The sequence below is a fragment of the Saimiri boliviensis genome, chromosome 5 (assembly GCF_048565385.1).
Source record: "Saimiri boliviensis isolate mSaiBol1 chromosome 5, mSaiBol1.pri, whole genome shotgun sequence".
Classification (NCBI taxonomy): Eukaryota; Metazoa; Chordata; class Mammalia; order Primates; family Cebidae; genus Saimiri; species Saimiri boliviensis.
Window position 1 is genome coordinate 971,566 of NC_133453.1, and position 26,740 is coordinate 998,305.

Consider the following 26,740-nt stretch of genomic DNA (forward strand, 5'->3'; position numbering starts at 1 on the left):
TGATGGACAAGCACCAGAGTCCTGAGGGTCTCCCTGTCCCTCCCCTCCCACCACCTCTCCCCCGTCCTGCCAGGGACACACCTGACTCGGGGCCTCGGTAACTGGTCCTCTGGCTGTCTGGAATGTTCTTCCCTCAGCTGTCCGTCCCTCCTCCCTGTCTGTTCAGCATCGCCCTCTCCAGGAGCTTGCCTGAGCACCCTCCTGCGGCACCAGAGCCTGCCCATCCCCCGCAGGCTTCCTCGTCTCGCCCTGTCATCTCGTCCTTTTTCCCTCTGCGCTGGCCACCGGCCACCCCACACACCACACACCCACTGCTGTCTACTCTCTGTCCCTCATCTGCAGTGGACGGGCCCTGAAGGCAGGGCTCTGGTCTGCTCTGATGTGCACTGAGTGTCTAGAACAGAGTGCGGCACACGGCAGGTGCTCAGTAAGTCATCTGTTGGCTAAATCGATTGTGTGACCCACTGAGTCACAGAGCGTTAGCAAGAAAGGTCCTAAGAGATGAGGTGAGCAGCCATCCCTCCACAGCCCGTGTTGGAGATCATGAGTTAATGGCCAAACTGGGGCTGGCGTTCTCATGACCCGTGTGTTTTTTCAGGGAGCTCTGAGCAAGAGAAGAGGGGAAGGTCACATCAGTTGGCTGTGCCATCCAGTGGGGCTGGGCTGATGTGTGGGACAGGAAGGTCTGATGGCTTCTTCTCAGCCGCTCTTCTGAGCCGCATGGACCTGGGGCAGTTACTGGGTTTTTCTGCCTCAGCTGCCTCATGTGTGACGTGGAGGGAATTGGTGGTCAAAGCAATCCCTTCTGTGACGGCAGCCACCATCCCTCCTCGGGGTTAGGTGGGCAGCTTTGAGAAAGCACTTGGAGGAGTCAGGAACACACGATGAACGAACGTGGTGAGGTGGAGGACGGGGACCGACTTACACGTGGTGACAGACGCCTCCCTCCCAGACGGGAAAGGACTTGGTCTCGGAGAACAGCCTCGTGCAGGGGCGGGACACCTTTGTACAGGCTGCGACAAAGAACGGGGCAGGGCTCGCCAGGGGCTCCTGACGCTGCACTCCTGCCCCTCCTGAGGCCGTGCCCGAGGCCGTGCCCATGCCCAAGGGAGAGGGCCCGAGGTCTGCAGGCCGGCTTCCTCTAAGGCCACGGTGGGTCGTGTTGTGGAGTGGGTGTGTCTCCTGACACCGCCCTGGCCGGGGTCAGCGAGCCCTCCGCAGCCGTGCCTCGCATGCTGTGGCTGTTCTGACCCGTGTCGGGCGGCACAGCCCCCGTGGCTCACGGGTCAGCCTGGTCACCAGGCTCCCTGCCTGGGATTGGGAAGTCCTGGGCCCCGTCTGGTACCTCATGGTTTGGAGGCTCCTGTGGCAAACCCAGCTGTGGCTCAACAGCCCTAGCTGGAGGCACAGGCTGTGTTGGGAGGGGCACCCTGAGGCCAAGCCCTGACTTACCGAGCTCACAGCGTCTGCCTTTGAACCCTGGCCCGCAGTCACAGCTGTGGGCGTCCGTGCCAGGTACGCAGGTGCCTCCGTTCTGGCAGGGGTTTTCTGAACAGTTCCCAGGGGCGTCTGAAAACAGAGGTCACAAGAGGTTAGTCACTGGGACCCCAGGACAGGCCTGCCTCAGACACGCTGCTGTCCCTTCCTCGATGACCTGGCCTGATGCAGGGTGGCCGTGCTCTTCCCCGTGGTGCGCTGCAGTGCCTCCTGAACGCCTCTGGGCCCTAGAGCGTGGTCCCAGTTCCGGTGCAGAGAAAGCAGAGGAGACAGGCCTCAGCGTGCCCAGCTCCGACCTCATTACCGAAGGAAGATGAACAACGAGGAGGAGGAGGGAGGGAGGGAGGGAGAAAGAGAGGGAGAGGAGGAGGGAGGGAGGGAGGGGCGGGGCCTTCAGTGCCGAGCCTCCTCTAGCCTGGGGCCCCTCCCCCAGCCCTGCCCTTCGCTGACTTTGCCCCTGAACAGGGTTTCTGCTGCTTGGCTCCCGAGGCTCCTCCTGGTCCTCTGACGGGGCCCTCTCTGCAGAGCTGTCTGGCCACACTGGCCTCAGGAGCTGGGCCGTCAGCAGTGACACAGGAAGGGGCCAGGAGCTGGGCCGTCAGTGGTGATACAGGAAGGGGCCAGCTCACGTTTCTCCATTTGTGTTCATTCTGTCCTTATTTTTCTCCTTATGATTTTTTAGCTTTGTGAAGATTCCTGTTTTAATTTTTTTTTTTTTTTTTTTTTTTTTTTTGGAGGCATAGTTTCGCTCGTTACCCAGGCTGGAGTGCAATGGCGCGATCTTGGCTCACCGCAACCTCCACCTCCCGGGTTCAGGCAATTCTCCTGCCTCAGCCTCCGGAGTAGCTGGGACTACAGGCGCACACCACCATGCCTGGCTAATTTTTTTTGTATTTTTAGTAGAGACGGGGTGTCACCATGTTGACCAGGGTAGTCGTGATCTCTTGACTTCGTGATCTACCCGCCTTGGCCTCCCAACGTGCTGGGATTATAGGCGTGAGCCACCGCACCCGGCCTGTTTTAATTTTTAACTTAACATTGAAAAACACAAAAGAGTAAGAATTGTGCCCACCCCACCGTGTCTAATACTGAGTAAGGCCCCGTCTCCCTGAACCATCCCGTCCAGCACCCGCCCCTGACTCCTCCTCATCTGCTCCTCACCCTCCTGGCGTGCCCACCCCACGATGCGGCTGCCCCAGGCCTTGCTGTCCGTGCTGGTCCCGAGCCCTGGCTGTCTCTCCCTGGCCACTCCTCCTCCCTCGCTGGATTCTCTTTGGCTTTTCTCCTTTCTCTGCCCATCCTCTGGGGCTTTCCTAGTCTTTTTGCCTTTTAAAAAAAAAATTGCGATGGAATTTTGCTCTGTCCCCCAGGCTGGGGTGCAGTGGCGCCATCTCGGCTCACTGCAACCTCTGCCTCCTGGGTTCAAGCCATTCTTCGCCTCAGCCTCCTGAGCAGCTGGGATTACAGGCACCTGCCTCCACGCCTGGCTAATTTTTGTATTTTTAGTAGAGACAGCATATTGGCCAGGTTGGTCTTGAACTCCTGACCTTACATAAGCTGCCTGCCTCGGCCTCCCAAAGTGCTGGGATCACAGGCGTGAGCCACCACGCCCGGCCGTCTTTTTGCCTTTCTTGATATGCTTAGAATGAGTTGTGGGCTTTTTTTTTAAAAAAAAAAAGAAACCCTTTATTATGGAAATGTTCAAACCCCCAACATGTAAGCACAAAGAGCTCCACACCCTCAGCTTATACACTGGTCCACGCTGGCCAGCCCGGCTTCATCTCTTGTTGCAGAATTTCAAAGCCGCTCACAGATACCACTGCTCCTGTGAACATGGCAGCAGGATCTAATACTTTACGTAACCACACGTTGCTATTATTAGAAATTAGCAGTCGTTCCTCAGTCTCATGAGAAATCCCAGGTCATGTTCCAGTGTGGTGATTTGAGGTCTCACCTGACGAGGGCTCCTGAGGGTCTACACGTGGCTCGGTTTCCTGTGCCTCAAGTCTCCGTCGTCCTCGCGCTTCATTCATGGAAAACACGAGGTGCTGTGCAGTCCCCGCCTGGATGTGGCTCATGGCTCACTTGTTCCCACCCCTGTTTCCTGTAAACTCTGATGACAGAGAGGGGCGTCCCAGGATTCGGGTTCAGAGGGTCTTTGCAGGGCTGCTTCTCAGGGATGCTGGTGCACGCCCGGCCACCCCAGGCGGCCTGCGAAGTGTCGGAGTCCCGCCACGAGACACGAGGACTGGCCACGGGTCCAGTGCTGGCAGTTTGACCAACCCAGAATAAAGTCCCCGATGGCTGGAGCGAGGCTTCGAGATCCCTGATCCAAGGACTGTCCTCTCACAGGCCTGTCCGACCCTGTCGCTCCTGCCCTCACCCGCTGGAGAGTGGTCTGTGAAGACAGGCTTTCCGTCGCCTGCCCGTGGTCGCCTGGGACTGTGGTCCACACAGGTGAGGCAGGGTGAAGGCTCCATCTGCGCCTTCACTTGTGTTCCTGCAGACCCAGTCAGCCCTCAGAAAGCTCTACAGTTGCCCACGAAGTTGCTTTTTCTTTTTGAGTATCATGACGGAGACAGAGAGGCTGATGTGTCTGATGGGATTCTGCTCCTTGCCGTCAGCACTTTTCCTGATGCTCAGTGGATTCTGTCTCTGGCCACAGAGCCCTGCAGGCTGGCTCCCTGCCCTCAGGACGTGGTCTGCTGTTTTGAAAGCTTGCTTTCTTTTTACACAGCGTGTCCTGGGTTATTTTGTCCACATCCTGCTTCAGTCTTGGAATCACCCATTTCTCCAAAGATCACTGGTTTCCTGGTGAGAACGAGACCCAGACCCCACAGCCTGGGCCCTCAGGCTGCTCACTATGATGGAACGGCACAGCTTCAGGCCTTTCAATGAATTGAACTAGAACGTTAGATTTTTTTTTTTAAATAAACATTACAAGTTGATACTAATATTTCCATTTCAAATTAACAGAATCGAAGGACAGACAAGATTCTTATTTATTTATTTAAAGATGGAGTCTCACTCTGTCACCCAGGCTGGAATGCAGTGGCACAGTCTCGGCTCACTGCAACCTCTGCCTCTCGGGTTCAAGCGATTCTCCTGCCTCAGCCTCCTGAGTAGCTGGGATTACAGGCACCTGCCACCAAGCCTGGCTAATTTTTGTATTTTTAGTACAGACGGGGTTTTGACATGTTGTCCAGCCTGGTGTCAAATTCCTGACCTCAAGTCATCCGCCTGCCTCGGCCTCCCAAAGCGCTGGGATTACAGGCGTGAGCCACCGTGCCCGGCCAAAACAAACAAGATTTTTAATTTCTTTCAAATTATATTTTTAATTCTTTACAGTGAAAATCTTGGCGGCATTAACAATTATTTTCTTTATCCTAACATATACATGTAATCATTTCAAAGTAACAATACAAGTATTACTACTAATATTAAGATCACGGAGGACAGCCTGAAATTTCCTGGCAATCCTTTAAGGAACTGCCAGACTTCTTTTCCCCCCAAAGCAGCAACGCCACGTTACATTCCCACCTGCAGTGCAGAGGGTTCCATCTTTCCATGTCCTCACCAACGCTTATTATTATGTGACTTTTTAATTCCCGCCACTCTAGTGGCTTTGGTTTGCCTGTCCCTGTGACTCATGATGGCAAGCGTCTTTTCAATGTGCTTACTGGCCAGTGTACATCTTCCTGGAAGAAATGTCTGTTGAGGCCCTTTGCCCATTTTTAAATGGGGTTGTGTTTTTATTATTCAGTGGTAAGAGTTCTTCAGTTTAGATGCAGGTCTCCGACCAGGTGTGATTCGCAGCTGCTTCCTCCACTCCGCAGGTCCTCATTTCACTTTCTTGACAGCATCCTTTGAGGCACAGAAGTTCTAAGTTTTTATATATAGAGATACATTTGTTACTGCTCATACTTTTATTGATGGGCCTGAGGACCTTCTGTTCTGCCAAATCCAAGGTCATGAAGATTTACTCTTGTGTTTTCTTCTAAGAGTTTTGGTTTTAGCTCCTAACATTAGATTGTTGGTCCGTCTGTGTTATGAGGGATACGGTAGGAAGGGTCCAGCCTCATTCCTTTGCACGTGGATATCCAGTTGCCCCAGCACCGTCTGCTGAGAAGACTTATTCTTTCTGCATTCAATGGTCTTGGCCCCCTTGCTGAAATCAGTTAGCCATAGATGTGTGGTTTATTTCTGGATTCTCAATTCTTTTCCATTGATCTAAACGCCTATGCTTAAGCCATTACCACACTGACCCCGTTACCACACTGACTCCGTTACCGTTGCTTTGTAGCATGTTCTGACATGAGGAGCGGTAAATCCTCCGACTTTTTTCCTCTTTTTCAGAATAGTTTTGCTATTCTGGGTCCTTTGCAACTCCACATGGACTTTAAACACTGTACACAATTGTCCAGAGACATCTTAACAGCAACGCTACAGGTGTTTTGAAACATATAAAAACTTTGACAAATGATTAAGTACAAATAACCCAAGAAAAAGTCAAAAGGCATGATCAGGCATTTCACAGAGAGCCGGCACCTCTGGGGGACGCCCATGAGGAGATGCTCAATCACATCAGTGCTCAGGAGATACAAACCCAGATCCCAGGGCTTGCAGACACCCGTTCTGCCTGCAGGGTCTCAAACCCAGCACAGCCTAGTTCTGGGGGCGGGGGGGATTAACTGCACCTCTTGGTCACTGCGACAGGAGTGGAGGCTGCTGTCACCACTTGGAAAATGACTTGGCAGGCTGGGCACGGTGGCTCATGCCTGTAACCAGCACTCTGGGAGGCCAAGGTGGGTGGATCACAAGGTCAAGAGATCTAGACCATCCTGGCCAACATGGTGAAACCCCGTCTCTATAAAAATTAGCTGGGCATGGTGGTGCACACCTGTAGTCCCAGCTACTCAGGAGGCTGAGGCAGGAGAACTGCTCGAACCCAGGAGGTGGAGGTTGCAGTGAGCCGAGACCGCGCCACTGCAGACTCCAGCCTGGGGCCTGGTGACCGTGCGAGACTGTGTCTCAAAAAAAAAAAAAGAAGAAGAAAATGACTTAGCGAAGTTCTCGTGTGATTTGGACGTTCACACGTCCTCATCCTAGATCTCGCATTTCTGCCTGCACACGCCCTGTACGGGAACATCAGCTGCGGCACTGCTCATGCCAGCCAAACGCGACCTACGCGTTCTCCGCAGAGGGGAAGAGCCGGTGAATTCCCCCAGTGGAGCCTGCTCAGCAGTGGGTGTGCATAAGCCACAGCCTCCCAGACTGCGTGGGCCAACCTCCGTCTGACAATGGAGGGTGGAAACAGGTCTAACGGTCACACGTGGCAAGACACTTATCTTGCAAAGAAAACCCACCAATTGTTCTGCCACACATACGCGTGTGATAAAGTCACTCTCCCCACCTTCCACTCTGAAGAAAACAGGGATTCTAAGCACAAAGTTCAGGATCGTGGTTAGCTGAAGAGGGAACAGGGGGAACAGCAAGACACAAGGCATCGTTCACACTCTAGTTCACGGGGGGCTCTTGACCTCAGGCCACGCTTCAAAGGCCAATGAACGAAATAAAAGGTAGCTAGTGTGAGGGCCAATAGGAACCAAAGATTGTGACTGGTCTGCACACTGAGGGGCCCCTAATGATTCCGCTTTGCCTGTTATCACTTAACGTCATTTGCACCCACCGGGGCATGAGCCTCTGTGCCGGCGAACGCTCCTGATTCCAGCCCGAGCCCTTCCTGAGTCTCCGCTGCTGAAGAGACCCAGGAGGCTAACACAGGCCCCTCCAATTTCTGAGTTCTAGGAAATGAACACTATTTGAAGGTGCTGACATAATGCAAACCATCTGATGAAATGTTTGTTTTCGGTCACTTAAAGGTCCACTTGAGAGTCTTCACTATGAATGGGCTGGACTTTAATTAAGAGAAGCCTTCACTCACAGCAGCGGACGCACAAACCCGTCCTCCTGGCGCTCACGGGGCAAGGAGCAAGTCCAGACCTCATACGGTGTGGGGGGATGTGAACTCGGGTGGGTGAAGCCAAGCTTGCAAACGCAGGGGCCCTTGATGTACACGGGTGTCCTGGAGAAGCCGGGGGTAAGGCCTTGCGGGTGAGACCGCGCTCGGCAGCTCACACCTTGCCAAGTACTAGGCCTTCTTTGGGGCTGGGTTGAGGGGCGATCCCAGCCGGAGTCTGTGGTGTGACTCGGGGGCTGGAAGACCTGTCCGTGGAGGCACAGCCCAAAGGACTAAAGCCGGGGGAGCGGTCCAGTCTGACAGGGTGAGGAACACACACGTCTGAGTGCCGCCCGGAGGGGAATGGCCTCGTGGCTTCCGGGCACTCTTTCTGCAGGTGCTGGGCAGATGCCTCGGTACTCACGAGGCAGAGCCCTGGACCAGGAGACCGTCGGGTCCTGTGTGGCCCGAGTGTCCACAGTGCCCGGCTGGTCCCCAAGCTGGGGCCTCACAGTGGCTGTTCCTTTGCTTCCCCCATCCTGACTCTGCCGGCTCCTCTTCGGAGAAGTGAGGGGTGAGGCATCTAGAGGTAGGGGCTGGGGTAGGCTCTGTCGCATGTGGAGGCAAAGGACGGGCGGGAGGGGAGGCAGCAGCAGAGCCAGTCTCTCCAGCGCAGATCCTGGGTGGTCTGGGTGGGTCCTGCCCTGGCCTCTTCCCATCTGTGGGCTCCCACTGCTTGGTGGTGTGGCTTCCCTTCCCAGACCGGGGTGCCTGGTGCTCAGCCTCCCCTCGGGGAGACTCTGTGCTTCCTGGTCCCTCACCAGGGGTGGGCCCTCCTGCCTGCAGCCTCGAAGGCCCCTGAGAGCAGTCAGTCCCAAAGTCCCCACGAGCGCCGCCCACTTACTTTCCATGTCCTTGTGGCCGTGTTCAGGGAGCTGGAGGGCCAGGCTGACCTGCCTGGGGGCATCCTCCGTGTTCTCGAGCTGCGCCATGGCTGTGGGTTCTAGGAGAAGCCAGGTGGTGACCACACCGCACGGCTGCTTTGCACCCAGGATGGTCCTGGGGCCACCCGTCTGAGCACTTCCATACCTTAAGAGCAAGAAAGTCCCTGGCGGGGACCAGGCTCCCTGCATGGCCCTGGCACCTGTTGGCCCCAGCACTGCCTCCCCTGAAGGGCTGGCCCTCGCCCTCCTGCTGACCCTCTGGAGGGGCTGGGCCTTCCACTTGCAGGCCTCATCAGAGCTGCTTTAGGGACAGTCACCGTGACTGTGCCGAGAGGCCCCATCCTTCTCACGGCTGATATAGTTACTTTCTCCTTAGGGTCAAATTACGCATCCCCTCCTTCCACCCTGCTCTCTGACTGCGCTCAGTCTCTGCTGACCTGCCTCGTGCCCACGCCCCAAGCATCTCGTCTGTGCAGGTTGTCACTGCCACTTGGGCGTTCTGTCTGCTCCCACGGCTGCGGACACGACACGCCCCTGTACTCCTCACCTCACCTGCCCTCTCCCGACACCCCCGGGCTCTGTCCTTCCTGTCACTCTCCCTGCTGTGTGCCCCTCCCTCCTCTGCCTGGGGAGTTTTTGCTCAGAACATGTTCATGAAACTGGTGACTAGGCTCTGTTGGGGAATTCCGTGAGGGTAAGCACTCGGCCTTCCAGGTGAGCGGCAAGGGCCAGAGATGCCCCCTCTGGGGCAGGTGGTGCCCGCCTCACTCCTCCAGCACGTCCTGGGGCCTGTGTCAGAATCACCCAGAGCGCCCTCACCCGCTAAACTCGGTGGGCAGGGGCCGAGGCATCTGGACCCTCTGCCTCCTGCTGCCGGGAGACCTTGCTAGGACAGTGATGGGACTGCTGGACCACACCTGGAGTGGCAGGTTGGACCCTCATAGCCTCCGCCCACGGCTTACCAAAGCCAAGCCCTGCCTCGGCAAACAGAGTAGCTGCAATGGCTCAGACCTGCTTTGAAACGTTTTTCTTCTCCTGTGCGCCCTACCAGCAGCCGGTGCCTCCGCCCCCACAGACACCTGAGGCCCTCACCAGCCGCCCCTCCCGCCGTGGAGGCGCCTGCTGCCCGCAGTCGGGGTGGGGTCCCTGGCTGGAGACTGCGCTCGTGGTGGGGGTGGACTCATCATGGAGGGGACGGGGCCTGGTCACAGGGCAGCGAGGACGAGGGCTGGCCACCGAGGCGGGTGGGGAGGCCCTGGCACTCACGTGGTCTCACGGTGGCTGCTTTGCTGGGGGAGCCGCCGAACCTGGCACTCACTCTTCCTCTGCCGTCCACAAGCTCCGAGAACCTGCAGAGAGGGTGGGAGGGTCACCGCAGCCGCAGCGCCACCTCGGTCAGTGGGGCTGATGGTGGGGCCTGTACCTGGGGGGCTGGGTGGGGGTCTCGGGGGCACTGTGGTCATTGAGCAGGCGCAGTTCCGGCAGGCGTGCTGGGGGTGGTCTGTTCCTGAGCACTCGAGGGTGCTGTCCTCCCTGATGCCAGCGCCTGTCGGTGCCATCGCTGGGGGCTGCAGAGCGGGCGGGAGGAAGGGGCTGGTCTGGGGCTGCCCTCTGCTCCTGTCCCTGCCCCTGCGGCACAGGAGGTACCTCCCACAGAGGGAAGGGGGGGTGCGTGCAGGCTGCGGTCATCCAAGGCACTTGTGGCTTCCCCAGACGCCCTGGGCTTCCTTCCAGCCCACCTGCCGAGTCCCTTCTGAGGAGGAGCCACGCGCAGCCACGACGCAGACATGCACTGGCCTGGGAGTCATGGTGGGGGCTGAGTCTAGGCCCCGCCCCATCACTCAAGCTCTCCAGCTGCAGGGCAGGGGCCGGCCCTCGGGCTCGGACTCAGTCCTAGGCTGCCCTGGGACACAGCTGTTTCCCCGCACGGGCCTCCTGACAGGACGCTTCACTGCGAGTCCCTGCCCCAGCCCTCACCCTGACAGTGTCCTGCAGCTCCCCAGGCTGGGCCTCCTTCCCCCGGGAGCCTCCCTTCCCTCACACCGAGGCCGGCTCACAGAGGCCTCAACCTGCCCTTCCGCCTGGCTGGTGTGCTTGGCCCCGAGCTGGTGGGGCGGCGGGTCGGGTCTGAGAACTCGCCCAGCTTGTGCACGGCGTGTCCCCGGCGCAGCCTCACGCGTTACGGAGGAGCTGGAGCCTCCCCTTCCCCGGGGAGCTGCCCCTGCTCCCTCCGGCCGGCCACTCCTCCCTGCTGGTCTCCGTCTTTCTTCTCTCCCTGTTCCGCTCCCCATTTCCCACAGCTCCTCGTGTGAACGTGGAAGGCCTAGTTCACAGGAGGAGCCGTGGGGCGTTCAGGACCCTGGTGGAACTGGCAGGGTCGCCCCCGCCCCTTCCTCCAGGCAGCTCCTGCCCTACGCCTCTGCACCCGGCACTCCTGCCTGCCTGTGGCCTCCAGGCCCTTCGTGTGTGTGTGTCCGGCGGCTCCTCATGGGTCAGGCTGGGGTGCAAGGCCACTTCGGGGGCTTCCTCCTCGCCGCCACCCTCGGCACCGTCTTCGGGTGACGCTCAGCCTGTCTGGGAGCTGCAGGAGCTCAGGCACCAGCTGCGGCTCAGTGTGCTTATTATTCAAATTGCTGGGGCCTCCCGTCCGTGAGCCCGTCCTTCCCTCGTGGGTTTGAAAAGCCTGCACTTCCACACACAGACTCACTCCTCCCCTGCTAACGGCCTGCGTCTAGGCCCCTGCACGGCCAGGTGAGTGGTGAACGGGGGGGAGGGCTGGCAGCACTGCCCCGCCTGCCCGAAGCACTCACAGGTGATGATGTACAGGCGGGCAGGCTCGCTGTGCAGTGGCCCCTGCTCCGTGCTCTGCACTGCCGTCACCGACAGCTGGTACCGCTGCCCTGGCAGCAGGTCCCGCAGCGTGTAGGACGCCAGCTTCCCACTGGGGACGTAGCGGCTCTTGGCGCTCTGGCTGGTGGTCACGTTGATGACATAAGCCTCCAGCGGGCTGCCTGGAGTTGGGGCGTCCCAGACCACGTGGGCGGAGGTGGCCGTGACTCGGGCGGCCGTCAGGTTTGCTGGAGGCAGGGGCCCTGGACGAGGCAGGAGCAGGGGGAGGTGAGGGGGCCCCGTGGGGTCTTCCGGCGAGAACACAGTGTGAGGACCCGACGGGCTGCTGCAGCCTCGCCGGAACCAGATTCTTTATTATGGAAAATGGCACAGTGCTGAGGCGGGCGTGGGGTAGGACACACAGCATGTCTCCCCGCCAAGAGGCCTGCAGGCCCCGAGGCCACCCTCCCCTCAGGGTAGGAGCCACCCAGGGAAGCCCCCAGGCCCTGGCTCGTCAGCTGGCACCCTCCCTGCAGCACGGTCGGAGCCCCGTGCAGACTCCCCTGCCCCACGGGACTCCCCAGGCCTTCCCCGGCCGGCCGCATCGCAGTGCGCGGTGGGCCGGGGCCTGTCAAGCCTCCGCTCCTCCCAGAGAGGCCTCCTCTCTGCCCAGTTCACCCCTCCCCGCCACACCGCGCGCTGACTGCGTGCTCCCTCCCCTCCCAGGTGCTGGGGAGAGGGTGTGGGCCTAACGACACCGGGAGCTTAGCTAGAGGGGGCTGGCTGCAAGGTACGAGAGCCCTGGATATCCCGGACCACTGAGTTCCTCTGGGCCTCTGGTTGGTCCCCAGTAGGAACTCCACACTGAGGAGCTACCAGGAGCCTTTAGGGGTGGAGTCTGCCCTGGACAGCTGACCCAGCACAGGGGCCCCTGTTCAGCCCAGCCCGGCCCAGTGGCCCCTGCCCAGTGGCCCTAGTCGAAGAGACGTCTGGGAGGCCAGGGGCTGGGTTTCTGGTGTTGTGGACGCTTTGGAGAGGACTGGGGGGTGTCTGAGCTTCTAGAAGATGGCCTTTGGTGTGCAGGGGGCCGCGCCGCTGTACTCACGGGTCCACACGTGTGCTAGTGCAGTGGCCAGGCTCTCCGTGGGGTGCTCCTCTCCCCGGAGCCCACTGAGGGTGGTCAGCTGGATGGTGTACCTCCTCCCGGGCAGCAGGGCCCTGGGGGCGGGAGACGATGAAGGGAACAGGGACATCGCTGCCAGACCTCAGCTGCCCCAGGCAGGAGGTGGCCCAGGCGGCCTCCACGAGGGACAGACTCACGGCCCTCAGAGCCACGTGTTCCTGGGGCGGGAAGCCAACCCGCCGTCTGGGAAGCTGAGGAGGGCTGGGTGTGCTTGGGGCCGCTATACTGTGGTCAGAGGGCCAGTGTTCAGATGGGAGAGGCCAGAGGAGGGGGACGGGTCACTGCAGGGGCGGGTGACAGGCAGGCCCGATGCCCCCTCAGCACAGGTGATTTGATGTAAATTCTCAGCAAACCACAGGGCAACTTGAGGCCGACACCAGCCCAGCCGGGGAAGCTGCTGGCTGGAGGCTCCTCCCCTCTGGCTCTGGTCTCTCCGGCTCCCCTGAGCTTGGCAGGAGGCAGAGCCTCTCTCTGGTTGGCAACCAAATCACAGGGTCCACTGCGGGACCCCTGGGAGAGCTCTGGGCTGCTCCCATCTGCCCTCATGGCCGCTGTTCTCTGGGACCAAATCCCTCTCATGGTGTGTGTGGAGGGTGGGCCCCAGGTTGTCAGAGCTTCTCCTTTTTTCTGGACACTTTACGACATGACCAAGGCACATCTCGGCAGCCCTGGTGAGGTGGGGTGGGAGTGAAGCCTCCGGGGTCTGAGGCCGGCTCCCCTGGGACCTTTGCCTCCACCGGGGGAGGAGCGGCAGGCACACAGCCCACACGCGGAGAGCGTGCCCGAGACCCCACCCTGCCCTCACCCGGCCCACGTCCCTGCTCACCCAAAGGTGAACCTGTCCACACTCCTGTCCACGTCGGTGGCCTGGTCTCCGAGGGCCTCAGGGTGGCGGATGGACACACGGACCCCACTGACGGTGGCGTGGTGGATCCTGTGCAGGGCCCACTGCACCGAGATGGTGCTGGCCGTCACATTGGTGACCTCGAAGGTGTCCACAGGGCGGGGTCCTGGGGGAAACGGGCTGCTCAGCAGGCGCAGGCCCCTTCCTCCTCCCAGAGGAGTGCAGGGGCTCAAGACAGGACCAGGCTTGGGACAGTGCTGGGGGCCTGAGAGGCGCAGCAGAGGCGTCCCATTGGCTGCTTAGGGGACTCCGGCTGGGTGGGCTGCCTGGGCTCTGGCCCCTGAGGCTGACGGCTGCAGAGGCCCACCGTGGGCCAGCCTGCTTTGCCAGGGGCAGGGGTCTTAGTCTCCATTTCGATGTGGCAGTGACATGGCAGGGAATGGGCTGGAGTCCCTCTGGACATGAGTGAGCTGGGCCTCCCCTCTTTTCCGTCCTGGGAAGACGGACGCACAGAGCTCCCAGCAACTGCAGGGAAGCGGCCACTTGGCAGCTCGGCTCCCGACCCAGCCAATCTCCTCCGAAGCTGTATGCCACTGCTGACATGCCAGGCAGAGCTCAGAGGGCGGCCCCTGGCTCCAGGCAACCCCAGCAGTGGGTGGTGGTTCCTTCCACCCACCACAGCTGGCTGGAGACCCCCTTCCCCGCTCTCTGGGACCAAGCAGGCTGGCCCACGGTGGGCCTCTGCAGCCGTCAGCCTCGGAGGGCAGGGCGGGGCTGTCCTCACTCCAGATACCCTCTGAGGGCAGACCTCACAGGGGCTTCTTCCTAAAACGGCCCAGGTGAGCCACCCCCACTCAGCCCCTGGCGGCTCCTGCTGCCACCTGCTCGGTGCCACTGCACAGGCGTCCCAGGCTCCCCGCTGGCTGAGGTGTGTACGGTGTCCTTGCTGTGTTGAGAACTCCAGCCCCTTGGTGGTCAACTGCTGCAGGACAGGCCCCTCTGGGCCCCTGGGTGGGCTTGAGCTGCCCTGAGTGCCTCCTTCTGTCCCTCAACGGCTTTGGCATTGGCATCAAGCCGGGGTCCAGACGTGGCCAGGAGACCTTCCTCCTGTGGGAGCCGCCTGGTCTAGTGTCCACTCCCTCTCCACACACCCGCCATGCTACCCGTAAGTTTTCACCACACTCACGTGGCTGCCCCGCAGGGCCCAGCCTGGCGCTCAGGCCACAGAGTCCCCGGCCACCCACCCACCCACCCATCCACCGCTCTGCAGCAGCCCACGCACTCAGCACCTCTTCCTCTCTCCTTCAGCCTCAGCACCCCTCCCCCATTCTTGCTCCTGTGTCTGGAGGGCACAGGCATGTTGGGTGAGAGTCCCACGGCCCCATGGCCCTGCACCCACCTTGGTTCCCGCCCAGAACATAAACCTCATGCTCTAGCTGATGCAGCTGGCTCCATGGAGGGCCAACCCTCTGCTCTCTCCCGGCCCTGCCCATCCGTCCACCACCATGTTCTAGGGCTCCTTCCCCCTCCTTGGAATCCTTCTCAGCAGCACAGAGCCAGCCAAGCCCTGATGCCATCTCTAGAGCCCCCGCCACCTCCTGCTCCCCGACACGGCAGCAACCCCCTGGCCAAGCACAGCCTCGGCCTCCCCTGCTCTCTCTGCAGCTCAGGCTCCGAGGAGGCTCCTCCCTAGGACCCCCTTTCAGGGTTTCATCTGGCCACAGCTTTCAGTGCCAGGCTCCGGGTCTGTCATTTCAGCCCCACGGCTCTTCCAGACGGAGCCACAGACGCCTCCTCCTAGCACATCCCAGCCCCTACCTAACCCCGTGAGCACCCTGCCCCCCAGACCCTCCCCAGGCCTTCCGAGCACCCAGAGCTCCAGACCCGCCCCTGTGGCCCGGCCCCTTCACTGGCTCCTGGCAGGCACCCTTTTGGGAAGCCCCGCTCCTCCACAGTCCCCCTTCCTGGTGCCATGCCCGGGGGCTGTGCTGCTCCACCTCTTGGCTCTATTCTCCATGCCCAATCCCACGTGGGCCCGAGGCCAGCTCTGTCTCCCCAGCGCTCTGTCTGCAGCAGGACGGTGCCTCCAACCCCGCAGCTCAGCTGTCCTGCTGCCGGGAGAGTTGGGGAGGTGGCGGCACAGTGGCCACCCTGCGGGTGCTGGGGCCGGGCTGGGGCCAGGACACTCACGCGTGCGGGCCAGCAGCACCGCAGGCCTGCTGATGTCATTCTTGTTGTTGGTGTTGCGCTTGACCGAGAAGACGGAGATGTTGTAGGCCTTGCCGGCCGCCAGGGCCCGGAGCTGGTGTGAGGAGCGGCTCCTGTCCACGAAGTCCGTGCGGCGGTAGGCGCCGTCGGAGGAGACGTACGTGACCGCGTAGCCGTCCAGCATCTGCCTGGCCGCTAGGCCATCGGGCGGGTTCCAGGAGATGGAGACCCCACTCTCCTCCACTCTGTCCATCTTGAGGGCCGTCGGTGGGAGGAGCTCTTCAGGGTTCCGGTTAAAACAAGGGGGGACTGGTCAGCTCTCGGCGGTGCAGCCTGGCTCCCGTCGGGCCTGACACAACCATCGCCGCCAGATCCCTTCTGTCCTTGGCCAGGAACCCCCAGGAGGGCCACGCTTGCATGTGTGACAGTTTCCAGCCCACCGGGGGATTCTGTCCCTCCCTGTTCCTCGGGGAAGCGGCCCGGTCGAGCAGCGGCTGGATGCTCTGCCCTGGGGTCTGCAGCGCCCTCCGGGAAGAGAGAGGACCCCACAGCTCCCTCGTGGAGGCGGCCTCGCCACCCACCTTTGGCGCAGTCCTTGCCCGTGTAGCCCACTTTGCAGGTGCAGCTGTGGGAGCCATTGGTGACCAGGCAGTAGCCGCGGCCCCCACAGGGGCTGGAGAAGCAGGGGTCGCTCACTGAGGGGACAGAAGGCGACAGTGACTGCTGGGGCGTGGCCAGGCCCCCACTCTAGCCTGCCCTTGCTCCTGGGGCACTGGGTCCCTCCTGCATGGGTGTGGAGAAGCGGGGGGTTCCTGCCTCCCTTCGGTTCCGCCACCTCCGCTACCCTGCAGGGCCCAAGAGAGCAGCCCCTCCAGCCTCCACACAGGGGAGTGGACACTGGACCAGGCCAGGCCAGGCCACCGCCCCCATGACAGTCCTCTTGAGGAGGGGAGGTCAGTGGTCAGGGAGGCCTCATCAGGAGGTATCCCACTGGGGGCTGATCAGGGAGAATGTTCCAGATCGAAAGACAGCGAGGGGCCTGACCTGGGTCTGCAACTGGCTTGGCCTGTCCAAGGGCAGCAGGGCCTGTGGGTAGATGTCAGCCCATCCCTGGGTGATGAAGGATGTGTGGGTGTCAGCCCCACCCCGGGTGTGTCCCTGGGTGACGAGGGGTGTGTGGGTGTCAGCCCCACCCCGGGTGTGTCCCTGGGTGATGAGCGCTGTGTGTGGGTGTCAGCCCTACCCCAGGTGTGTCCCTGGGTGACGATGGGTGTTTGGGTGTCAGCCCCACCCCGGGTGTGTCCCTGGGTGATGAGGGGTGTGTGGGTGTCAGCCCCACCCCGGGTGTGTCCCTGGGTGACGATGGGTGTTTGGGTGTCAGCCCCACCCCGGGTGTGTCCCTGGGTGATGAGGGGTTTGTGGGTGTCAGCCCCACCCCGGGTGTGTCCCTGGGTGATGAGCGCTGTGTGTGGGTGTCAGCCCCACCCTGGGTGTGTCCCTGGGTGATGAGGGGTGTGTGGGTGTCAGCCCCACCCCGGGTGTGTCCCTGGGTGATGAGCGCTGTGTGTGGGTGTCAGCCCTACCCCAGGTGTGTCCCTGGGTGACGATGGGTGTTTGGGTGTCAGCTCCACCCCGGGTGTGTCCCTGGGTGATGAGGGGTGTGTGGGTGTCAGCCCCACCCCGGGTGTGTCCCTGGGTGACGATGGGTGTTTGGGTGTCAGCCCCACCCCGGGTGTGTCCCTGGGTGATGAGGGGTGTGTGGGTGTCAGCCCCACCCCGGGTGTGTCCCTGGGTGATGAGCGCTGTGTGTGGGTGTCAGCCCCACCCTGGGTGTGTCCCTGGGTGATGAGGGGTGTGTGGGTGTCAGCCCCACCCTGGGTGTGTCCCTGGGTGGTAGTGGGTGTGTGGGTGCCAGCCCCACCCCGGGTGTGTCCCTGGGTAATGAGCGCTGTGTGTGGGTGTCAGCCCCACCCTGGGTGTGTCCCTGGGTGACGAGAGGTGTGTGGGTGTCAGCCCCACCCCAGGTGTGTCCCTGGGTGACGAGAGGTGTGTGGGTGTCAGCCCCACCCCGGGTGTGTCCCTGGGTGATGAGCGCTGTGTGTGGGTGTCAGCCCCACCCCGGGTGTGTCCCTGTGTGATGAGGGGTGTGTGGGTGTCAGCCCCACCCCGGGTGTGTCCCTGGGTGATGAGAGGTGTGTGGGTGTCAGCCCCACCCCGGGTGTGTCCCTGGGTGATGAGTGCTGTGTGTGGGTGTCAGCCCCACCCCGGGTGTGTCCCTGTGTGATGAGGGGTGTGTGGGTGTCAGCCCCACCCCGGGTGTGTCCCTGGGTGATGAGAGGTGTGTGGGTGTCAGCCCCACCCCGGGTGTGTCCCTGGGTGATGAGCGCTGTGTGTGGGTGTCAGCCCCACCCCGGGTGTGTCCCTGGGTGATGAGTGCTGTGTGTGGGTGTCAGCGCCACCCCAGGTGTGTCCCTGGGTGACGATGGGTGTTTGGGTGTCAGCCCCACCCCGGGTGTGTCCCTGGGTGATGAGCACTGTGTGTGGGTGTCAGCCCCACCCCAGGTGTGTCCCTGGGTGACGATGGGTATTTGGGTGTCAGCCCCACCCCGGGTGTGTCCCTGGGTGATGAGAGGTGTGTGGGTGTCAGCCCCACCCCGGGTGTGTCCCTGGGTGATGAGTGCTGTGTGTGGGTGTCAGCCCCACCCCGGGTGTGTCCCTGGGTGATGAGCGCTGTGTGTGGGTGTCAGCCCCACCCCAGGTGTGTCCCTGGGTGATGAGTGCTGTGTGTGGGTGTCAGCCCCACCCCAGGTGTGTCCCTGGGTGACGAGGGGTGTCTAGGTGGGTGTCAGCCCCACCCCGGGTGTGTCCCTGGGGGACGAGGGGTGTCTAGGTGGGTGTCAGCCCCACCCCGGGTGTGTCCCTGGGTGACGAGGGGTGTCTAGGTGGGTGTCAGCCCCACCCCGGGTGTGTCCCTGGGTGATGAGCGCTGTGTGTGGGTGTCAGCCTCACCCCGGGTGTGTCCCTGGGTGGCGAGGGGTGTTTGGGTGTCAGCCCCACCCCGGGTGTGTCCCTGGGTGACGAGGGGTGTCTAGGTGGGTGTCAGCCCCACCCCGGGTGTGTCCCTGGGGGACGAGGGGTGTCTAGGTGGGTGTCAGCCCCACCCCGGGTGTGTCCCTGGGTGATGAGCGCTGTGTGTGGGTGTCAGCCCCACCCCGGGTGTGTCCCTGGGTGACGAGGGGCGTCTAGGTGGGTGAGTACATGAGATGGGGTGGTTAGAAGGCACCGTCGTGGGACCAGTGCAGGCAAGGGGAGGGCCACTGGCCTGCGTCCTGAAAGGGGCTTCCGGGGAGACGGGCAGCGCTCGGGGCGCAGGTGGGCCTGCCGCCTCACCTGTCTCGCAGTGGTAGCCGAAGAAGCCTTCCGGGCAGACGCACAGGTAGGCCCCGCCGCCGCTCTCGCACCGGCCTCCGTGCTGGCAGGGGCTGGAGTCGCAGGCATCCACCTCTGGAGAACACCCAGAGAGTGGGCCCAAGCCGCAAGGGGGGAGTCTGGGGGAGGGAGGAGAGGACAGCGGGCAGAAGGGAAAGGAGGAGGCCGGGGGTAGAAGCCGGGAGAGAGGGGCAGTGGGCAGGTCCCGCCCCTCAGCCTTCCCCACCTCCCCAAGGTGGCCACAGCCCTGGGGTCCCTCTCCCAGGCAGCCTGCCCGGCACGGAACATGGGGACGCCCAACCTCCTCTCTGATCTTCCAGAGGCCAGGCTCTGCATGTGGAGCCCACTGGAGGGGAGCCCCTACCTGTCTCACAGCGGACTCCAGTGAAGCCTGCAGGGCACTGGCAGACAAAGGCCCCCGGGAGGTTCCTGCAGGAGCCTCCGTTTCTGCAGGGCTGAGCTCGGCACTCATCCCTCTCTGCACAAAGAAGGGGTGTCAAGGGTGTCGCTGGCTCGGGTCTCAGGCGCCGACCCTCCCGCCGGATTCTGTGCACTCCCTGGGGCTCTGGTCACCCCTTCCCTAAATGGGAGTCATTACTCTGGACACCTGCTTTCTCTTCCACCAGCCCCACACCTGCCCCTCCTTGGGAGGCATGCCACTTCCACTGCCTGCTGGCAGGGTCCCACCTCCAGGCCACGCCTTCCTTCAGGTCACTCGGGTGACGGGAGGCTCCCTGGGCCTTGCCCTCCCTGGAGCCTGCGTTTGGTTCTCAGGCTTAGAGTCCTAGCGAGGTAGAAGGGTGCGCAGGGCTCACTGGGCAGGACTCCCCTCCCCCCACTGGCTGGCAGCACCCACCAGGTATCAGAGGCTGTGACCTGCCCTCTCCGACGCCCACCTTCTCTGCGCCCTGAGGCCAGGCCAGCAGTTCTCAGCTGGGCCCTGTCTCCCCAGGGGAGGTGCAGGACGGGGTATTTCTAAATCTTTGTCTTGGATGTCAGAGCTGGCAGGGGCCCGAGAGAGCATGCAGCGGCCACCCTGGCCATCCAGACGGAGACCTGTCCAGGGGACCCACGGCCTCAGGCACATGGCCAGTGTGCTGGAACTGCCGCTCGGCGGGGCCAGGGCCCTCTTACCCAGCTCGCAGTGGGCGCCATCATAGCCCGCGCTGCAGAGGCACCGGTACCCGGCCACGCGATCCTGGCAGGAGCCTCCGTGCAGGCACGGCTGTGACCGGCACTCGTCAATTTCTGAGGAGAGAGCCCAAGAGTAAACAATGTGGCCACAAGGTAGCCAAACTGAGAGGCACACGGACTAGTTCTGAGGGTCCGGATGGAATCCGGTGATCGTCCTCAGCGACTGGAGAGGCCAGAGCCGGGGCGGGACATCCCTGGGGTCGGGGCCTGGGGCTCAGTGCTGTGGGACCGAATTCCAGGGGCTTTCAGGCGGACAAAGGCCTTGGGTTTGGCAAAAAATGTCTCATGTCCCATCTTGCCATTTCAATGAAACCAGTACATCTATGAAGTCTTTTTTTTTGAGAGAGAGTCTTGCTCTTGTTTCCCAGGCTGGATGGAATGCCACGGTGTGATCTTGTCTCACCACAACCTCCACTTCCCGGGTTCAAGTGATTCTCCTGCCTCAGCCTCCCGAGTAGCTGGGACTACAGGCATGTGCCACCACACCCAGCTAATTTTGTGTCTTCAGTAGAGACAGGGTTTCTCCATGTTGGTCAGGCTGGTCTCAAACTCCTGACCTCAGGTGATCTGCCTGCCTTGGCCTCCCAAAGTTCTGGGATTACAGGTGTGAGCCATTGCACCCAGATGGGATAAATCTTTAGTTTTAAAGGATTCACCACAGGTTTCTTTTAAACTGGAAGTTGTGCTCCTGAATTTAAATGTTTAAAGTTTAATTTAATGCTTAAAAAGTAAGTAAGTGGTCATGACTTAGTGACCTCTTAGACGAGCAGCCGCCCTGGGGGCCGGAAGGGCAGGTGGGCTCATCTGATCACGCGCCCCTCCTCCCTCCCTTGTGTTAAGAATTTCTGGGGTTATCATTTGCTTGCCTTTTAAAAATTAGGTTTTCTGGCAGTAAAATAAGTAATTTAGTTTTAGAATGTTATGAATTGCCTAAACAATAATGAATTTGTTTTTGATGTTTATGAACTTTATAATACATCAGGACATATACTGTCTTCTCTCAGCATCATATGAAGAAAACTCATTTTCACTGCTAATTTTTGTATTTGTAGTCAAGATGGGGTTTCACTATGTTGGTTCACCAGGCTGGTCTCGAACTCCTGACCTCAGGTGATCCGGACACCTTGGCCTGCCAAAGTGAGCCACTGTGTCTGGCCGCAACATTTTCTTTTTGATGTATTGATTTTTGATTTACCGAAGAGCATTACATAGTGTGGTTATGTCATACTTCACCCATTCTCTTTGGCTGGGTCTTTGGGTTGGTTCTAGACTTTTTCCTTTTACGAAAAACATTGCTGTGCTGATTCTTTCCCGTCTCCTGGTGCAGACATGCAAATTTTTCTTAGGTTTCTACCTGGAAGCGGAATGGCTGGAACACGGTTGACGTAAATGATCAGCAGCGGGCAGATGAGCACACTGTTCTCAAAGCACCTCTAGCAACGAATCCTCCTCCACCACCGCCCACTCCTGGGTTCCAGCAATTTTCCCGCCTCAGCTTCCTGAGCAGCTGGGGTTACAGGTGTGTACCACCACGACTGGCTAATTCTGTATTTTTAGTAGAGACGGGTTTCTCCTTCATGTAGTCTTAAAACTCTGTATCTCTTCTTCTAGTTCGTAGTTTATATTTCCACTTTCTTCTTTAAGATTCATGGATTTAAGTTCCTAATTTTCATGTAGTCAAGTATGTCAGTAACTTCTTTCATAACCCTTTTTGTGGCTTAAGGAGTCTTTCACTACCCCAAGGTCAAAAAGATATTTACCTATATTTTCCACACAAAATTATATAGTTTAAAAAAATTTTTTTTCCCTGTGGTATTTCAGGATTTTTTTTTTTTTTGAGGCAAGGTCTTGGTGAACTGAACCAATGATCACTGAGACACCCTCTCATTCTTAATGATGCTTTTGTCTTCTAATCTTTTTTTCTGACAGTAATACAGCTAATACACTAGCTTTATTTTGATTTGTATTCACCTGGTATTTTTTCCTTTTACCTTCACTTTTTGTATATCCTTGTTTTAGGAATGTCTCTTAAAGACTGTTAGCTTGTTTCATACCACATCTGGCAATCTCTTACCTGAAGAGTTAGTCCATTCAAATTTCTATGTATTTTTCTATCACAATTCTTTCCAATCTTAGTATTTGCCACATTTTTCTGATTATACTTTTCTCCTTTTGGATGGTGACCTTCCCATGAAATCTGGTAACCCTCCCTTCTCTTAACTGGGTTTATCTTATTACCTTATTATCTTCCTTCCTTCAGAAAAGGACATTTTTTAATTTTTATTTTTATTTTTATTTTTGCTAAGCCTCTGAAGCTGTGTTTGTATGAGAATATATTTTTTTATGCTCTTACATTTGAATAACAATTTGATTGGATAAAGATTTTTAAGTCTCAAGTTTATTTTGTTTCTTAATTTTTAATTTCTAGGAGACAGGGCCTTGCTGTCTCCCAGGCTGGAGTGCAGTGGCGTGATCATAGCTCACTACAGCCTTGAATTCTTGCACTTAAGTGATCCTCTCACCTCAGACTCTTGAGTAGGTGGGATTACAGGAGCATGCCACCATACCTGGCTAATTTTAAAAGCTTTTTGTAGAGTTGGGGGTCTTGCTATGTTGCCCAGGGTGGTCTTGAACTCCTGGCCTCAAATGATTTACTTCCGTTCATTTTCCTCCATTTCTTCCTTTGTATCGATTTCATTAAGCCTATCCAATTTATTAATTTCAGCTGGGCATGGTGGTTCATGCCTGTTGGTTAATCCCAACACTTTGGGAGGCAGAAGCAGAAGGATCTCTTGAGCTCAGGAGTTCGAGACCAACCTGGGCAACACAGTGAGATCCTGCTTCTACAAAAATGAATAATAAAGAAAACAATGTATTCATTTCAGATTATTTTCAGTTCTAGATTCTCTATTTTTTACTTTTTTTCTCTGTTCAAATTCTGTCTTCTCTCCATCGTTCTGCCTCTCTTTTCCTTTTTCTTTAACATAAAGAAAACTTTTAACGGAATTTTAAAGTCTGTCTAAATTCCAACACTTGGGTGATCTCTAAGCTCTTTTTCTGTTGACCGTTTCTTCTTTAGATTATCTAGTGAGGTGAGATCTTCTTTAGATTATGTGTCACAATTTCCTGCTTCTCAGACATAGTGTGTATAAGAACACTGGAAATCAAAGTAGGAAATTCCTCCACAGAATGAACACACTCTAGTCTCTCCCAGGTAGTGAGGTCGAGGAGCTGACCTGTGATACCGCCAGGAGCTGAGCTGGGCTGCAGCTGGAGCAGTTTTAAGTAGGTTCAGCGCAAGACAGGTTTTGAATGCTTGAGGATTTGAACAGGCCTCTCCCTCCAGGTGGACTTGATCGAATCCTTGTGAGACTGTGAAATCTCTCCCTGCTTTAGGGACCAGCCCCTGGCTTCTCATGTACTGGTAACGATCCTGTGGGTGAGACCTGGTGGGTGCAGGGAACTCGCTCTCCACGTCTGTGGCTTCTCTTGATTTCATTCGGTTGTGCTTTTCCCGCAGCATGACAAGTTTGGCCGGAGGATGAAAGCATCCTCAACTTGACAGGTTAAATGATAGGATTTCATAGGCTTCATGGGGCTCCTTCAACATTACGGTGACACTGACGGTATTCTGTGACTGTCTGCATGCTAACCAAATGGAGCTCTTCAATATTTAAAAAAATTTCACTATCTCACATCTGATATCGCTGTTGAGAAGTCTGATGTCAAGCTGATGCTTGTTCCTTTGTACACGACCTGTTCTTCCCTCTGGAAGTTAAAAGCTTTCCCACTTGTCCAGGATATTCTGGTACTTGACTGTAATGGGTCAGGTTTGTCTCCGCTTTGCTCCCGTTTGATGTTCTGTGGACCCTTTTGATCTGCTGTTCATCTGGAGCTCTGGGAATTTAGCTGCCCGGACACTCGCCCTTTACATTTTTATTTTCTCTTCTTCTCGGGCTCCAATTATCTCAGCATTGGCCGTGCCTTCTACCCTCTATAGCACCAATATTTTCTTTCTTTCTTTCTTTTTTTTTTTTTTTTTGAGACAGAGCCTTGCTCTCTTTCCCAGGCAGGAGTGTGGGTGGTATGACCTCACCTCACCGCAACCTCTGCCCCCCCGATGTAAGCGATTCTCCTGCCTCAGCCTCCCAAGTAGCTGGGACTACAGGCATGTGCCGCCACACCCAGATACTTTCTGTATTTTTAGTAGAGACAGGGTTTCACTATGTTGGTTCACCAGGCTGGTCTTGAACTCCAAACCTCAGGTGATCCTCCTGCCTCAGCCTCCCAAAGTGCTGGGATTACAGGTGTGAGCCACTGCACCTGGCCCCAACATTTTCTTTTTGATTTATCTATCTTTCCCTGCTTCTTTCTGGGAAAGTTCTTCAAGCTGATCTTTCAACTCACTTACTCTTCATCTGTATCCATTTATATATTGTCTGTTATTTCAACTATTACAGTTCTTCACCTGCTTCTGCCCACTTTCTTTTTAAAATGATTTACCGATCCTGTTTTGGATGGCCAATGCTGTGTTTACTTTGCAAATCTGTCACGGTTATTTTATACTGTGAATCCATTTTCTTTTTCTGCACGAGATGGGGTCTTGCTCTGCCCCCCAGGCTGGATTTCAGTGGCAGGACCACGGCTCACTGCAGCCTTGACCTCCCGGGTTCAAGTGATCTCCTGCCTCAGCCTCCTGAGTAGCTGGGACTACAGGCACGTGACACCATGACCAGTTAATTTTCAAAGTGTTTTGCAGAGATGAGGCCTCTGTTATGCTTGCTCGTCTTGAGTTCCTACGTCGGTCCATCTTCTTCACTTCTGCTTCCAACCGTACACGTTGTCTGGACTTTTATTACTATTTTTCGAGACAGATGTACTTCTGAGGGTTCTCGATATCCTGACTGGTTGCTCACATTCTCTGAGGATGTCAGCGTCTCATCTGGCATCCTACGGGGGAAGTAGCCCTGGGAGGGGGTTGTCTCCAAGACACAGGAACTCACCCTGAGGCCTGGAAGCCCAGAAGGAAAGGAGGGATACTTGAGGCCAGGTATTCCCAGACCCTAACCTGAGTGAGGCCACATGGGTTGGCCTTGGCTTGGCGGGCACGTGGAAGATGGTGATGTGCTTATGTGCCCCATTCATCTCTGGGTGCTGCCACCCACCCTCCCTAAGCATATTTGTTTAAAACCCTTGCTTCATAAAAACAAGCTCACATCACACAGACTTTCCGACGCACTGTCTGGACTGCCCTGGCGTGATGTGACGTACCTGCAGCGTGTTAATGACCCCACTTCTGCAGGGACTTCGGTCAGAGGGGGCCTTGTCTCTAGGCTGTGCACCCCCAGCTCCCAAGCCAGATGGGTGGGACCTCAGTGACAATGCTCTCTGGGGCAGCACTCCTCAAATGGCTGCAGCAGGAGGGGGATCTTGCTGAAATCAGGCTCTGATTCCACAATTCTTCAAGGGGCCAGGAGTAGGAGGTGGACCCTGAACCCATATTTGCCTCTTTAGGATTCTGCCCTTGGGCTTCCTCTTGGCCTCAACTGCTGCATCTGCAGAGGGGGCACCTGGGTGTTTGACCCCCTGCTCCAGGAAGCCTTCAGTGAGTGGCTCGTGGTCAGGACCACTGTCACCCAGGTCCACATTCACAGAGAGGAGAGTGAGGGAGGAGGGGCAGGACCAGGTCAGAGCTGGACACCCAGGCCTGGACCTGCAGCCCCAGGGAGGAGGGTGTGGGCCCCGCCTGCCCCACCCCAAGGGCCCGCAGAATCACCGAGGCACTGGGGAGGCTCACTCCAGACACCCTGCGGCTGGCACACCCGGATGCGGCTGGGGGCGCTCAGGCTGTAGCCGCGGTCACACGCGTACAGGGCCACTGCGCCCAGCCGCGTGCCGTCGAAGCGCAGCGTGGCGTGCTTCACCTCCTCCGGGGGGCCGCAGTCCACCTCTGCAAGGCACAGCAGCCTGTCCTGCGCGTCCGGAGCCTTCCCGGCCCCTCCCCACGGCTCTGCCCTCTGCCTGACCTGGCTGCAGGGCCCAGGGACGTCCTGCTCCCACACTGCCCTTCGCAGGGGACTCTGGGGCCTGGCTGCCGAGATGCTTGTTTCCTTCTTCCCATTCCTGCCCTGCCCAGCTCTGCAGGGAGCAGCAAGAAGACCCACTGCTCCCACGTGACCCCCGGCCCTCTCACCTGCCTGGCACCGGCGTCCCATGTACCCAGCTTGGCAGTGGCAGAAGAAGTCCGCGCCTCGGTCTTCGCAGGTGCCCCCATTCATACACGGGCTCCGGAAGCAGGGAGAGGGGGCTGCCAGAACGCAGGAGGGTCCTGGCCACTGTGTCGTCCCTGAAGGCTCGGGACTGCACAGGCGTCCGGCCTCCTGCACCCAGCTCCCCCTCCCGCACCTCCAGGGCCTGAGCCAGCCCACCCACGGGCCCGTTTACACATCCGTAGGGCGGCTGCAGCCCTGGCCCCCCCAGCCTGGCCTCGGACCACCTTACCTATCTCGCAGTGCCGCCCGGAGAAGCCTGGGGGACAGTCACATTTGTATTTGCCAATGTAGTGGAAGCAGGTGCCACCGTTGTGACAGGGGCCAGAGGCACATGAGTCTGGCTTCCCTAGAGGCAGAAAGCACCCAGCCAGGTCAAGGGTC

The 26,740-nt window shown here is 58.4% G+C and overlaps 1 protein-coding gene across 6 annotated transcripts in view; it reads right to left on the minus strand.

Annotated features, from left to right (window-relative positions):
* Positions 1–26,740, minus strand: part of SNED1 (sushi, nidogen and EGF like domains 1) — an 89,756-nt gene that overhangs the window by 12,097 nt on the left and 50,919 nt on the right. For 3 of the 6 annotated variants that reach the window (XM_074398734.1, XM_074398732.1, XM_074398731.1), the window contains 16 exons: positions 26,589–26,705; positions 26,281–26,394; positions 25,864–26,037; positions 20,028–20,141; positions 19,258–19,371; positions 18,855–18,968; positions 16,046–16,159; positions 15,447–15,743; positions 13,239–13,422; positions 12,335–12,447; positions 11,211–11,492; positions 9,824–9,968; positions 9,667–9,749; positions 8,361–8,564; positions 1,453–1,569; positions 926–1,013 (listed from right to left, as the gene is read on the minus strand). In XM_074398734.1, the coding sequence (XP_074254835.1) occupies positions 926–1,013; positions 1,453–1,569; positions 8,361–8,564; positions 9,667–9,749; positions 9,824–9,968; positions 11,211–11,492; positions 12,335–12,447; positions 13,239–13,422; positions 15,447–15,743; positions 16,046–16,159; positions 18,855–18,968; positions 19,258–19,371; positions 20,028–20,141; positions 25,864–26,037; positions 26,281–26,394; positions 26,589–26,705 (2,374 nt within the window). Of the gene's footprint in view, positions 1–925; positions 1,014–1,452; positions 1,570–8,360; positions 8,565–9,666; positions 9,750–9,823; positions 9,969–11,210; positions 11,493–12,334; positions 12,448–13,238; positions 13,423–15,446; positions 15,744–16,045; positions 16,160–18,854; positions 18,969–19,257; positions 19,372–20,027; positions 20,142–25,863; positions 26,038–26,280; positions 26,395–26,588; positions 26,706–26,740 lie in introns of those variants that run through there. The other 3 variants (XM_039469739.2, XM_074398733.1, XM_074398735.1) reach the window with 3 other exon arrangements.